Here is a 16,196-nt window from a genome sequence, read left to right as displayed (position 1 = left end):
GCACACACAAAGTACTGTGCACATCGGGACCCAGGGGAAGGAGCAGTGACCCCGGGGGAGACTGAACCAGACCTACCTGCTAGTGTTGGAGGGTCTCCTGCAGAGGCAAGGGGTGGCTCTGTTTCACCGTAGGGACAAGGACACTGGCAGCAGAAGTTCTGGGAAGTACTCCTTGGCGTGCGCCCTCCCAGAGTGTGCCATTAGCCCCACCAAAGAGCCCAGGTAGGCTCCAGTGTTGGGTTGCCTCAGGCCAAACAACCAACAGGGAGGGAACCCAGCCCCACCCATCAACAGTCAAGTGGATTAATGTCTTACTGAGCTCTGCCCACCAGAGCAACAATCAGCTCTACCCATCACCAGTCCCTCCCATCAAGCCTCTTAGATAGCCTCATCCACCAGAGGGCAGACACCAGAAGCAAGAAGAACTACAATCCTGCAGCCTGTGGAACAAAAACCACATTCACAGAAAGACAGACAAGATTAAAAGGCAGAGGGCTATATACCAGATGAAGGAACAAGATAAAACCCCAGAAAAACAACTAAATGAAGTGGAGATAGGCAACCTTCCAGAAAAAGAATTCAGAATAATGATAGTGAAGATGATCCAGGACCTCGGAAAAAGAATGGAGGCAAAGATCGAGAAGATGCAAGAAATGTTTAACAACGATCTAGAAGAATTAAAGAACAAACAAATAGAGATGAACAATACAATAAACGAAATGAAACTACACTAGAAGGAATCAATAGCAAAATAACTGAGGCAGAAGAACGGATAAGTGACCTGGAAGACAGAATGGTGGAATTCACTGCTGCAGAACAGACTAAAGAAAAAAGAATGAAAAGAAATGAAGACAGCCTAAGAGACCTCTGGGACAACATTAAACGCAACAACATTCACATTATAGGGGTCCCAGAAGGAGAAGAGAGAGAAAAAGGACCCGAGAAAATATTTGAAGAGATTATAGTCGAAAACTTCCCTAACATGGGAAAGGAAATAGCCACCCAAGTCCAGGAAGCACAGCGAGTCCCATACAGGATAAAACCAAGGAGAAACACGCCAAGACACATACTAATCAAATTAGCAAAAATTAAAGACAAAGAAAATTATTGAAAGCAGCAAGGGAAAAATGACAAATGACATACAAGGGAACTCCCATAAGGTTAACAGCTGATTTCTCAGCAGAAACTCTACAAGCCAGAAGGGAGTGTGGCATGATATACTTAAAGTGATGAAAGGGAAGAACGTACAACCAAGATTACTCTACCAGGCAAGGATCTCATTCAGATTCAATGAAGAAATCAAAAGCTTTACAGACAAGCAAAAGCTAAGAGAATTCAGCACCACCAAACCAGCTCTACAGCAAATGCTAAAGGAACTTCTCTAAGTGGGAAACACAAGAGAAAAAAAGGACCTACAAAAACAAACCCAAAACAATTAAGAAAATGGTCACAGGAACATACATATCAATAATTACCTGAAAGGTGAATGGATTAAATGCTCCAACCAAAAGACACAGGCTTGCTGAATGGATACAAAAACAAGACCCATACATATGTTGTCTACAAGAGACCCACTTCAGACCTAGGGACGCATACAGACTGAAAGTGAGGGGATGGAAAAAGATATTCCATGCAAATGGAAATCAAAAGAAAGCTGGAGTAGCAACACTCATATCAGATAAAATAGACTTTAAAATAAAGAATGTTACAAGAGACAAGGAAGGACACTACATAATGATCAAGGGATCAATCCAAGAAGAAGATATAACAATTATAAATATATATGCACCCAACATAGGAGCACCTCAATACATAAGGCAACTGCTAACAGCTATAAAAGAGGAAATAGGCAGTAACACAATAATAGTGGGGGACTTTAACACCTCACTTACAGCAATGGACAGATCATCCAAAATGAAAATACATAAGGAAACAGAAGCTTTAAATCTATCTAGACCAGATAGATTTAACTGATATATATAGGACATTCCATCCAAAAACAGTAGATCACACTTTCTTCTCAAGGGCGCACAGAACATTCTCCAGGATAGATCACATCTTGGGTCACAAATCAAGCCTCAGTAAATTTAAGAAAATTGAAATCATATCAAGCATCTTTTCTGACCACAACACTATGAGATTAGAAATCAATTACAGGGAAAAAAACGTAAAAAGCACAAACACATGGAGGCTAAACAATACGTTACTAAATAACCAAGAGATCACTGAAGAAATCAAAGAGGAAATCAAAAATACCTAGAGACAAATGACAATGAAAACACGACGACCCAAAACCTATGGGCTGCAGCAAAAGCAGTTCTAAGAGGGAAGTTTATAGCTATACAAGCCTACCTCAAGAAACAAGAAAAATCTCAAGTAAACAATCTAACCTTACACCTAAAGGAACTAAAGAAGAACAAACAAAACCCAAAGTTAGCAGAAGAAAGAAATCATAAAGATCAGAGCAGAAATAAATGAAATAGAAACAAAGAAAACAATAGCAAAGATCAATAAAACTAAAAGCTGGTTCTTTGAGAAGATACCAAAATTGACAAACCATTAGCCAGACTCATCAAGAAAAAGAGGGAGAGGACTCAAATCAATAAAATTAGAAATGAAAGAGGATAAGTTACAACAGACACCACAGAAATAAAAAGCATCCTAAGAGACCACTAAAAGCAACTCTATGCCAAATAAAATGGACAACCTGGAATAAATGGACAAATTCTTAGAAAGGTATAACCTTCCAAGACTGAACCAGGAAGAAACAGAAAATATGAACAGACCAATCACAAGTAATGAAATTGAAACTGTGATTAAAAATCTTCCAACAAACAAAAGTCCAGGACCAGATGGCTTCACAGGTGAATTCTATCAAACATTTAGAGAAGAGCTAACACCCATCTTTCTCAAACTCCTCAAAAAAACTGCAGAGGAAGGAAAACTCCCAAACTCATTCTATGAGGCCACCATCACCCTGATACTAAAACCAGACAAAGATACTACAAAAAAAGAAAATTACAGACCAATATCACTGATGAATATAGATGCAAAAATCCTCAACAAAATACTAGCAAACAGAATCCAACAACACATTAAAAGGATCATACACCACGATCAAGTGGGATTTATCCCAGGGATGCAAGGATTCTTCAATATACGCAAATCAATCAATGTGATACACCATATTAACAAATTGAAGGAGAAAAACCATATGATCATCTCAACAGATGCAGAAAAAGCTTTTGACAAAATTCAACACCCATTTATGATAAAAAAATCTCCAGAAAGTGGGCATAGAGGGAACCTACGTCAACATAATAAAGGCCATATATGACAAACCCACAGCAAACATCATTCTCAATGGTGAAAAACTGAAAGCATTTCCTCTAAGATCAGGAACGAGACAAGGATGTCCACTCTCACCACTATTATTCAACAGAGTTTTGGAAGTCCTAGCCACGGCAATCAGAGAAGAAAAAGAAATAAAAGGAATACAAATTGGAAAAGAAGAAGTAAAACTGTCACTGTTTGCAGATGACATGATACTATACATAGAGAATCCTAAAGATGCCACCAGAAAACTACTAGAGCTAATCAATGAATTTGGTAAAGTTACAGGATACAAAATTAATGCACAGAAATCTCTTGTATTCCTATACAGTAATGATGAAAAATCTGAAAGAGAAATTATGGAAACACTCCCATTTACCATTGCAATAAAAAGAATAAAATACCTAGGAATAAATACCTAGGGAGACAAAAGACCTGTATGCAGAAAACTATAAGACACTGATGAAAGAAATTAAAGATGATACCAACAGATGGAGAGATATACCATGTTCTTGGATTGGAAGAATCAATATTGTGAAAATGACTCTACTACCCAACGCAATCTACAGATTCAATGCAATCCCTATCAAATTACCAATGGCATTTTTTATGGAACTAGAAGAAATCATCTTAAAATTTGTATGGAGACACAAAGACCCCGATTAGCCAAAGCAGTCTTGAGGGAAAAAAACGGAACTGGAGGAATCACACTCCCTGACTTCAGACTATACTACAAATCTACAGTAATCAAAACAATATGGTACTGGCACAAAAACAGAAACATAGATCAATGGAACAAGATAGAAAGTCCAGAGATAAACCCACGCACTTATGGTCAACTAATCTATGACAAAGGAGGCAAAGATATACAATGGAGAAAAGACAGTCTCTTCAATAAGTGGTTCTGGGAAAACTGGACAGCTACATGTAAAAGAATGAAATTAGAACACTCCTTAACACCATACACAAAAATAAACACAAAATGGACTGGAGACCTAAATGTAAGACCGGACACTATAAAACTCTTAGAGGAAAACATAGGAAGAACACTCTTTGACATAAATCACAGCAAGATCTTTTTTGATCCACCTCCTAGAGTAATGGAAATAAAAACAAAAATAAACAAATGGGACCTAATGAAACTTAAAAGCTTTTGCACAGCAAAGGAAACCATAAACAAGATGAAAAGAGAACCCTCAGAATGGGAGAAAATATTTGCAAACGAATCAACGGACAAAGGATTAATCTCCAAAATATATAAACAGCTCATGCAGCTCAATATTAAAGAAACAAACAACCCAATCCAAAAATGGGCAGAAGACCTAAACAGACATTTCTCCAAAGAAGACATACACATGGCCAACAAGCACAGGAAAAGCTGCTCAACATCACTAATTATTAGAGAAATGCAAATCAAAACTACAATGAGGTATCATCTCACACCAGTTAGAATGGGCATCATCAGAAAATCTACAAACAACTAATGCTGGAGAGGGTGTGGAGAAAAGGGAACCCTCTTGCACTGTTGGTGGGAATGTAAATTGATACAGTCACTATGGAGAACAGTAAGGAGGTTCCTTAAAAAACTAAAAATAGAATTACCATATGATCCAGCAATCCCACTACTGGGCATATACCCAGAGAAAACCGTAATTCAAAAAGACACATGCACCCCAATGTTCATTGCAGCACTATTTACAATAGCCAGGTCATGGAAGCAACCTAAATGCCCATCGACAGACGAATGGATAAAGGAGTTGTGGTACATATATACAACAGAATATTACTCAGCCATAAAAAGGAACGAAATTGAGTCATTTGTTGAGACGTGGATGGACCTAAGGACTGTCATACAGAATGAAGTAAGTCAGAAAGAGAAAAACAAATATCGTATATTAACGCATGTATGTGGAACCTAGAAAAATGGTACAGATGAACCGGTTTGCAGGGCAGAAGTTGAGACACAGATGTAGAAAACAAACGTATGGACACCAAGAGGGGAAAACCGCGGTGGGGTGGGGGTGGTGGTGTGCTGAATTGGGCGTATGGGATTGACATGTATACACTGATGTGTATAAAATTGATGACTAATAAGAACCTGCAGTATAAAAAAACAAACAAAACAACTAATACTAAACTTTCTTTGGGTTATTTGTATGGAAATATGTTAATATAAATGTTTCAGACATTACACGAAACTTCTAAAAATCTTATATGTTCTGGTATAATGTTATAAGTCATAATTCTCGTTATTACTTTAAAATGTCTATCTCAGAAATAACTAAATTTCTTTGTCAATTGCATTATTATGAACTTTCATCAAATCTTTAGCCATGGTCATTTTTTAGTCTTTTGTCATTTACAGACAGTTCTGGGTGTACTCTGATGCTTTTGCAAATACGTTCCTATAAAAGGGCTTCATCTTCAAGGAATTCATGGAAAGGACTCTGACAAGTACAGGTTTCTGGTAACTGACTATACTGCTGAACTGAATGAATAAGCATTTTCAGAACTCTAATGGAAAACTGATGAACTCATAAAAGTGCTAACAAAAGATCAAGATGAAAAAAAAAATTAATTACATGGGACTGAGTGAAGTGATGAGGATGATTATAATTTTTGTGACTTTCTGTTTGAATAAAAAAAATAATCCCACAAGGACTCAGAGGCAAAAAATATACAAATCAATTTTCACTGTGAAGTAAAGGAGCTGTTACAGTGGAGGATTACTGGACTGAATGTCAATATTATGACATAGTATGAGTGTGTTTCGTGTTTGGTAATTGCAATCATTGTTGCTTTTATTGTGGTCATCCATTTACAATGCTTGGTGTCAGTCTATTTATCTCTTGTAAAAGTAAAATACAGTGTGTGTGTGTGTGTGTGTGTGTGTGTTTAAAAAAAAAAATTGGGAAAGAAAGAAAGAAAGAAAACAAACTTATGGTTACCAAAGGGGAAAGGGGGGAGGGATAAATTAGGAGTTTGGGATTAACACATACACACTACTATATAAAATCGATAACCAACAAGGACCTACTGTATAACACAGGGAACTATACTCAATATCTTGTAATAACCTATAATGGAAAAGAATCTAAAAAAGAATATATATATATAACTGAATCACTTTGCTGTGCAACTGAAATGAACACAACATTGTAAGTCAACTATATTTCAATAAAAAATTTAAAAAACACCTGAAAAAAAAAAATGAGTCATAGCAACATTCAGTACAAAAGAAGCCTGTTATCGCAGTCAATCAAGAAATCTGACTCAAACTAAAAACAATCATAACAAGCAAGTTGATTCCCACCAGCTGCTACTATTACTACTGGGCCAAGGATTTTGTTACACACACACACACACACACACGCACAAATAATATGATCTCCTCCTCTTACTCCTTTTCTCCTGTAATCTTGTCGCACAACACAGCATTCAGGAAGATCTTTCAAATAAATATACGGTCAGATATCACTTCCCTGCTTAAAATCCTCCACTGGCTTCCCACTGCCCCTAGGATAAAATACAAACACCCTCCCTTGACACGCCGTGACCAGGCCCAGACCACCTCTTCCCGGCCTCCACCACTCACCCCTTGCTCACACAGTCCCAATACCACAGCCTTCTGGCTGTTTCACAGATATGCAGGGTCTGCTGCCTACTTCCAGGCTTTACACTGGTTGTGTCCGAGCTTAGGGCATCCTTCCCAGGCTTCTGTGCGGCTGTTCCTTTCTCTTGAGTCAAGGCTCAGCTCAAACATTTCCTCCTCCGAGAGGCCTTCCCTCACCAGTTCCTGGCTGGTTGCCTTAATATCAACCTACCCTGTCTCCCTGTTATTTGTCAGTGCTAAATCAGCCCTCACACAGATTGCTTTACTTGCTTGTGTGCTTGTTCACCGGTGGCCCCCACGGGGAAGCAGGCTACCCAAACAAGGGAACCTGCTGGGCTTGCCCACGCAAGTAGGCCTCTGCCCCAAGACCGACCGCTACCTCCTAAATGAAAAGCGCTTCAGCAACCTAACCATCTATCTAGGGCATCGTACACAGTTATGTTTCATTCTTGTCCAAAGGAAGGAAGCATTCCACTCATCTACCTTTCAAAAGTCCAAATGCTGATCAAGTTTTGGGACTTTGGAAAAAAAAAAAAAAAAGAACCATAAATCCTTCAAAATGACACAAAATGATGTAATTTTGGTCAGGATATAAAATTAAGATTGGGTTTAGAATTCTTTTTCTGAATAACTTACCTCTTTCTCCCTTTCATAGTCTTCTTTGTCATATTCTTCGTCTTCATTTTGCGTCTGCAGTGCCACACTGCCGAAGTCTAGTGACATGGTCCTCCTGCGGGAACAGAAAGATGTTTGGTTTCTAAACAGCCCAGAAAATCTCCCCAGACCAAACTACATAAGAGATGCCATACACAAAAAGACAGGAGCAGCTGGGGAGAAGATATATGTAACTCATGTATGACAAATGGTTAGTATTCCAACTATAAAGAGAGTTCTTACAAATTAATCATGATTCACAGAAAATAGCTGTTATGACAGAAATTCATGAAAATGAAAAAATGCCCAAAGCTAATAAACCTACAACTAGACCTTTCTAGTGGTCTGGAAAGAATAACTCAAACAGTAAGATTTTTGTCCACACACAAAAATAAGATAATAATAATGAACCAGAAATATGCCAAAACATACAAATTTTAAGAACACGCTCAAAGTTTCTAATTTGATGTATTAAAGATGGCACAGGTAGCATCCTCCACAACTTGCTTCATCTTCTGAATATCACAAATCCAAATGTCATGTTTTTCAGAAAGAGAGCCACTAAATCCTGAGTTAATGATTGCTCCCCAAAAAACATTTACAATCCAGTAAACTCCACAGAGCACACAACAAAAATATGTGTTAGGACGTTCCTGGTGGTGCAGTGGTTAAGAATCCGCCTGCCAATGCAGGGGACACAAGTTCAAGCCCTGGTCCAGGAAGATCCCACGTGCTGCAAAACAACTAAGCCCATGCACCACAACTACTGAGCCTGTGCTCTAGAGCCCACAAGCCACAACTACTGAGCCTGCGTGCCACAACTACTGAAGCCCGTGTGCATAGAGCCTGTGCTCCGCAACAAGAGAAGCCATCACAATGAGAAGCCCGCACACCGCAACGAAGAGTAGCTGCCGCTCGCTGCAACTAGAGAAAGCCCGCACACAGTAACGAAGACCCAACGCAGCCAAAATTAATTTAAAAAAATATATATATATGTATATGTGTTAAATGTCCTGCTCTTAAGCTTGATAAAATCAAGTTCTAGCAAAAAATACTCAGGAAAAACAGAAGTGAAGGATGTGAAGCTATGACACTGTCCCAAAGCAGCAGCAAGACTTCCCTGGAGAATGGTCACTGCTGTGGCAGAAGCAGCAGCAGGAAATGGGTTTTCAAGTACTTATGGTCAAAAGACTGCTGATGATTTGAATTATACTTAGGGATCCTGACACTACACAGAAACTACCCAGAATTTCAAAACTCTGAACAATCCTGACAAAAAAGTAGGCAAGCATCATCAATTACACGGCCTAATGCTGTCCTCTATTCAGTCCACTCTTGTGCATGCCAATGAAATGCACTTTGATGTGAGGTTGGGCCACAGATCATACACTCACTTTTCAGGCTCTAAAATGTCATTAAACTGGAAGTGAAATGAGAAGCATAGACCTGGCAATCCAAACATATTTTACCATAAAGAACTTAGCTCCCTCGTGTTGACAGTAGAGGATTAAGATCACAAACTTTTATGTAAGCCAATAGCTCTATAGCAAAAGATATTCCACTTCATCAGCTCTAAGGTGCCCTTGATGGTATGACACAGTTCCGTCTGTACCACTAAGAAAAAGATGTGGCCAATTAAATCATGACACATCATTAACTTTAAAATGCAGCCTCTTTGTAGATGTTAAAATGTGAAAAGAAGGGAGCTCCTGGGCGGTCCAGTGGTTAGAACTCGGCGCTTTCACTGCCGTGACCTGGGTTCAATCCCTGGTCGGGGAATTAAGATCCTGCAAGCCACACGGAGCGGCAAAAAAAAAACAAAAAAAAAGTGAAAAGAAAATGTGCACATTATAATAGATGAAATATGGTATTACAGATTAACACAAATATGAATTTCGATGCTGAAAATTCCCATAAGTTTTAGTTTGTTTTACAAGGACTGTTTCTCGGCCAAACTCTAATTTGCAGTCCAACTTCTTTATCCCTCCCCTCTCTGGTCCCTACACCCAACCCATCCCTTTCAATTCTATGAATTCAGACTCCTCACATCAACTAAACCCTTCCAGCCTCTGCTTCTTAGACCAGACCTCCTCCTTTCTGTTCTTGTGCCAGGGCTACATGGAGGAAGGGACACACGCACTCCTTCACTGAGAGGTAAAATAGAGAGGCCTGGGGACTCTAAACCTTGTCTCCACCCAGCAAGCAACCTCTTGTATACCAGCATAAGATGGATACCTGAATATGGTAAAGAGCCTACAGTGTAGCTGAAATGGTGAGAGAAAAACAGTAACACAAGCTCATGTCTCTAGGGTTTTTTCACTACTTCAAGTGAACATCAAGGCTATAGAATCTATAGATTATGAAAATACAAGCCCATGTAAATGCTGGCTCCTTAAAAGAAATGCAATTAAGCTGGACCTTGAAGACATCCCTGAATTCTCCAGGCAGAAATAATCTTTCCTGCTTCTAATTCTTATGGTATTTTCCACCTTTCCCTGAATTTTATAGTTAAAGCCAGAATAGGGAATTTGGGTTAATTTCCCTTTTATTAAGTAAAAGGAGGGAGGGTTTTTTTTTTTTTCCAACACTTCACCAATCTGCCATCAATTCCTGTTGAATACTGAAAAAGAACATTAAGATTTACAAGAGCTTATTGTTAAATACTTATTTTAAACAAAGAACTACTTTTTCTCAGATAGAGAATAATGAATTCTACAAGGTATTTTCATTTTTTTTAATAAAGTCTAGTTTTCTCTTTTTTTCTTTTTTTGGCTGCACAGCATGCAGGATCTTAGTTCCCAGACCAGGGATGAAGCCAGGCCCTTAGCGGTGAAAGTGCAGAGTCTTAACCACTGGACCGCCAGGGAATTCCCTATTTTCATTTTTAAGTGAAGAAAATGTAAAAGACAAAACTATATCTTTGTTTTGAATGTCATTTTAAATCCAAACCGTGTCATTAAAGAAGAAATCTGAAAATATCTGAAAGAACAAACTCTCTCTCCACTGGGAGGAAAAGGTACAAATTAGCTTTCCTTCTGAAAAGTGCAAACTACCAGAGACCATAGGAAATTATTTTAGGCATTAAGGGAAATTTGATAAACTTACTGTGGCTTAAAAAACAAAGAGACTAAAAAGGTAATTAGTATTTAACTAAAATTTAAAATAAAAGCTAATGCTTTTCTTCTGCTTATTAATCACTACTGATTACTGCTATCAGAGACTGTACTATAATATTCAGAACAATAAAAGAGGCTGCTTAAATTAAAAAAAAAAACTAGCAAGATAATAAACCCAGAAGCCATAAAGGAAAAACTTGACGGAAACTTAAACATACACACATACAAAAAGAAACTGTATATGGCAAAAACCATCATTAGCAAGTCAAATATTATGTATAATAAGAAAATATCATCAAAGGGTAAAATAATAATGAGAAAGAGACTTGCAAAACACAAGAGAAAGTCCCAATATACAATTCTCACAAAGAAATGAGAAAAAGACAACTTAATTTAAAATGGGCAACTGATACATTTCATTAAAAAAAAAAAAGAAATGCAAATGCTCAACGAACTTGAAAACATGCTTAATCTCACAAAGAATTCAAAGTGCCATTTAAACAATGAAATATGATTTTCAACCACTAAATTAAAAAAAAAAACATGATAACAGCTAGTGGTGGCTATTTTTTTTAATTAATTTATTTTATTTATTTTTGGCTGCATTGGGTCTTTGTTGCTGCACGTGGGCTTTTCTCTAGTTGCAGTGAGCAGGGGCTACTCTTCGTTATGGTGCGCGGGCTTATTGCTGTGGCTTCTTTTGTTGCGAAGCACGGGCTCTAGGCACATGGGCTTCAGTAGTTGTGGCACACAGGCTCAGTAGTTGTGGCTCGTGGGCTCTAGAGCGCAGGCTCAGTAGTTGTGGCACAGGGGCTTAGTTGCTCCGCGGCATGTGGGATCTTCCCGGACCAGGGCTCGACCCCGTGTCTCCTGCACTGGCAGCCAGATTCTTAACCACTTGGCCACCAGGGAAGCCCTAGTGGTGGCTATTTTATAGGAAACAGGCATCCTCATGAATTGCTGATGAAAGTATGAATTGGGAAAACCATCTTGAGAACTATCAATATTAATATATTGAAAAAGAACATTTGCCCTAGTAAAAGTACTTTTGAATAAATTTGGCAATACTGTGTCACTAATAAAAATAATGAAATATCTCTCTATATATTGACTATTTAAAAAATCAAGATGCAGAATAAGTGTACAGTATGCTTTTTTTTTTAATAGCAAGATGGTTAATACTTTCTTCCTAGATAGATAACTTTTTCTGAACCTATTTACAAGGCTATGTTCTGTCATATTTCCCACTCATTACTCATTTTGTTGTTGCTGGTTATGTTTTCTTTGCCCTCCTTGCAATGAGAAAGACCAATGTGTGTTTAATTGGACAAAACATTAGAAAGCAAAAGTAGCATTGTTTTTGCCTCATCTAACAGCCTATAAGCACTCTGGGGGCAGAATTAAAATGTATCTCCCCCACCCTTTGCACACAACCAATATTTGTTGAATGAATATAATACATTCATGTTGCTCTATACAGATTCATTATTTCAATAAAGATTTTACTGAGCACCTACTGTGGGCCAGGTTATAGCCTAGATGTACCTAAGACATGCTACCAGCCATGGGAAGCTTACAGTCCCTTAGGGAAACAACGATATGAATTAATAGTTAAATGATACCTTGTAATACATTCTGTAATAGAGGAAAGTACAAAGTACAAATTAATTATGCTAAGGAGAAAAGGCTGAAAGAAGTTTCACAGAAAGACTTTAGAAATAGATCTTAAAGGACACAATATGGCTGTTAAGTGGTTAAGAATGAGGGCACTCATTCAGACAACCTGGGCTCAGTTCTGGCTCTCCTGCTTAACAGCTGTGCAAACTTGCACAACTGTTTCCATTTACTCATTAATAAAATGGGGGTAAAAAACAGTACCTACGTCAAAGACTGGTTACGAGGATTCACAAGATTAATGTACATGAAGCGCTTAGCACTGTGTACCAATCAATACATCTTAGTTTTGTTTTTATCATGACATGTTACTCATGAATAGACGTCCACCAGCTACAAAAGAGGTTAAAGGAATAAACAGCATTCAGTATATCTGAGAAAAAGTGAATATGCAGTGTGTGGGAAACTTTCCTTCAAATACTGCAATCATTACTGGGATGATGAAAATGCCACTTTCTTCAAGATGCCCTCCCCCCATGAAATTAGTCATTCTTTGGCACTTTCAGGCTATATTTCTTATACTTTTCTTATAGCTTCAATTTCAGCCTCTCATTTAGTTGAGTGCATTCACATCTAGGAGGTGCATATAAATTGTCATGCATTGTGAAGGATATGGCGAAATTCAGCTTAAATCACACTCAAGTTCATGACTGTAAGATAGAAAAGGTTAAGTGCCACAAAAGGGTCTTTAAGTGCCCTGAGAGTTAGGAAATTCTACTTACTTGCTTACATGTTAGCTTCCTTTCTAGAATGGAAATAGCCAGAGCATACTAGCCTGTTTCAGACTTGCAATACCAGGTTTAGGAAGCCTATTTATTCATTCAACAATTACTTGCCAAGCACTGTTCAAGATTACAAAGTTCATCAGGATTTGGTGAAGGGAAAGAAACACACATAAAAACAAAGGATGACAATAATCTGTGATCAGTGCTAGTGACAGTAGCTTGGACAAATACATTCAGGGTGCCCAGAGGATGCAGCAAGTAGGCAACCACAGGTTGAATGAAGACAAACCCAAGTCCTTACCAAGGAACTCCGTTTGGCGTCAACTACGGCACAGCAAACAGGTACTGCGAGACCCAAGCTGCACGGAGCCCAGGAGGCCTGGGGCTGCTGGCTTGGGCTGCCAGCGTCACATGCACTCAGTCAACACACGTGTACAGAGCACCCCCTGTGAGCCTGGCACGGCGCCAGGGTGACCACGGCGGGGGGTCCCCAGGGTCAGGTCTCAGCGCTACCCTAGCAGCCTGGAGGAGACGAGGAGGGCTTCCCAGACGTCACTTCTAAGTAGGATCTTGGGGTCTGGATGAGACTTCAAAGTCAAAGGCGGAGCCCCGCCACCTGCAAGCAGTCCACCACCGCGGGATTTGGGGAGGGGACGGGTCAGTCCTCCGGGAAGCCTCAGCCAGAATCCCAAGGACCCCGCACCTCCTCCTATCCCAGCCACAAGCCCAGCCAAGAAGCGAAACTCACCGGAGGCCACGGATGCTGTCACCGCGGAGACACCCTAGCTCCCGCCGAAAGCCAACTTCTAGCAAACCCCTCACCCGGGCTCTAACCCGCTAGCTCCTTCCTAGTCACAACTGAACCCACGGAGCCCCGAGGCCATTGAAGAGCAGCCGGCTCCTTCAATCGCTGGTTAGAAGCGGGCCTGGTGGGCGGGGCCATGCCGGCTTGGGGCAGGGCGTAGAGGCGGAAGTCTCCGCCTTTCTCAAGCTAGGTTGAGAAGTCCGCCTGCAGTTGCAATACTGTACGGCTGTTTAAAAGCGGGCGCCAGAGGTGGCGGGAAGTTCCTCCTGTGTGCCCATTGGTGGATCCTTGAGCCAATTACGGAAGGGTTTAATCTAGAGGGGGCGGGCCTATCGGTTGCATAGAGACACCCAAGCATCTGGCCTCCTGCCCTTTCCTAGGATGAACCGGTTTTGCCCGACCTCCTTGCCCCTCCCCTCACCACCTAGTGCAGTGACTCGTGCCCCCTGCGCTCTCCACTCCTAAATCCCTGTTCTCAGCTGCAGCACATAGAATCCCTTACTTTCCCCAACGAACCCACCTTGGAGGTTTTTGTATTTGCCTTTCTGATTCTCTAAGGTGCCTGCTTCCCCATCACCTTAACAGCCTTAGAGGTCGTTTCACTTTGTCTTCTTGCTTACTAGGTCCCGCCTTGTTTGAATGTGTTTCTTTAATTACTGATGAGATGACACATTCTCTACATGTTTATTCACTACTTGAATCTCCTCGAGTGCGAATGTTCCTGTCACTCTGGTATATGTTAACCTGTCCTTTAGGACAGAGCTGCCCAGTCTGCGGTAAAGCCCATTATTGTATCTACCTTCCTGGGGTAAAAGGGTTCCAGTGAATATCAAGGTAGTAGTAGGTTCACAGATCCTTTTAACCCTTTCCCATATATACTAGTATGGAGTAAAAGGGTTGTTAAAGGTTGTTCACAATCTGGCTAGCTTTCATTTGCTACCTCACCATCCCACCCCTACATTGACCCCTATAACCCCATCCACTAAGCATAAGGGTCTGGCACACATTAGGTACTCAATCCATAGCAACAGATGAGTGAAATCTCTGACCCAGCTGCCCGTGGTTCCCAGGGTGCTTTTGTTTTGCTCAGGCTATTCCTTTCACCTGTATTGATTGCCCCACTTAATTTCCCCGGCTACTCAGTCTTCAAGATAGATGAGCACCTCCTCTGAAGCCTTTCATGACACACACCTCCCTCCCTTGGTAGAAATGATCTTTCGTCCCTTTGGACACAGTGTACATATCTTATTATAATCCTTGTTATCTACTATATAACTAGTTGCTGTGTGAATATTTCACTCAGTCCAACGTCAATATCTTAAGGCACTTACTTTGCTTTGTGTCCCCCCGTAGGCATTCAAAACAAAACTTGATAAATGAGCAAATGAATGAACGAACAAATAAAATGAAACCTCTTTGTGCCAGAAAAAGCAAATAAAAGGCATTCAGGTAAATGGCAGTTGTTGAAATCTGAGCCAAGGTGTCTGTTAGTGAGTACTAGGCTTATGGGCTTTCCACATCTCACTGCAGCCCATCAGCAAGCTGCATGTAGTGTCCTGTGCTAAGGGTTAACATGAAATGCTACAGCAAGAATGCTAAATGATCCCGGCCCACAAACGACTGTTTATTAGAGAGATGAAAGAAAAAAAAAAAGATGTTAAGGCAGGAAAGCACATGAGGAGACAGTGTTTATAATCCCTTACATAGTGCTTTAGACGTTGGTATGTTTTTTCACAGACACTAGCTCACTTTTCCTCACAACAACCCTGTGAGGAGCTAGTACAGGTATTAGGATCCCATTTTACAGTGTAAGAAACTGATGAAAAATAATAATAATAATGAAGTGTCCAAGGTTACACAGTTAATGTGAGACAGAGACAGAATTTTGAACCCAGCTCCTTTATCTCTAAATCCAGAGCTCATCACTATATATAAAATATAAGTGAGACTTAAGCACCTAAGTCACAAAAAAATAGAATAAATCAAAATAAAAAATAAATCAGAGCCCCTTACCTTTTTTAAAAATGGATTTGAGTGGAGTTGTGGACATATTATAATCAATGAAATTTTCTTGACTGCCTATCGTGTTTAATTCCTGGTCTAGGTGCTTGATATATAAAGTGAGAGGCAGGACCCCAGCCAGCGAGGCACCCACACTCTGAGGTGCAAGATGCTTACATAAAAAGAGAAATGATAACACACAAAAAAGTAGTTTACTACATGCAATATGAGTAGATAGTAATAATTCTGGGGAAAAGTGAACACATTAGGAAGGA

At 39.8% G+C, this 16,196-nt stretch overlaps 1 protein-coding gene across 7 annotated transcripts in view; it reads right to left on the bottom strand.

The window, feature by feature from the left end:
* The window catches only part of CEP152 (centrosomal protein 152), a 97,240-nt gene extending 83,232 nt beyond the window's left edge, over positions 1-14,008 (bottom strand). For all 7 annotated transcript variants that reach the window (XM_057544595.1, XM_057544597.1, XM_057544598.1 and 4 more), the window contains exons 1-2: positions 13,864-14,008; positions 7,583-7,676 (exon numbers count right to left, since the gene is read on the bottom strand). In XM_057544595.1, coding sequence (XP_057400578.1) covers positions 7,583-7,669 — 87 coding nt within the window. In that variant the 5' untranslated portion in view covers positions 7,670-7,676; positions 13,864-14,008. The remainder of the gene's footprint in view (positions 1-7,582; positions 7,677-13,863) is intronic.
* Positions 14,009-16,196: the final 2,188 nt, after the last annotated feature.

The sequence above is a fragment of the Balaenoptera acutorostrata genome, chromosome 3, assembly GCF_949987535.1.
Source record: "Balaenoptera acutorostrata chromosome 3, mBalAcu1.1, whole genome shotgun sequence".
NCBI lineage: Eukaryota > Metazoa > Chordata > Mammalia > Artiodactyla > Balaenopteridae > Balaenoptera > Balaenoptera acutorostrata.
This window is presented reverse-complemented; position numbering and strand designations above follow the sequence as displayed.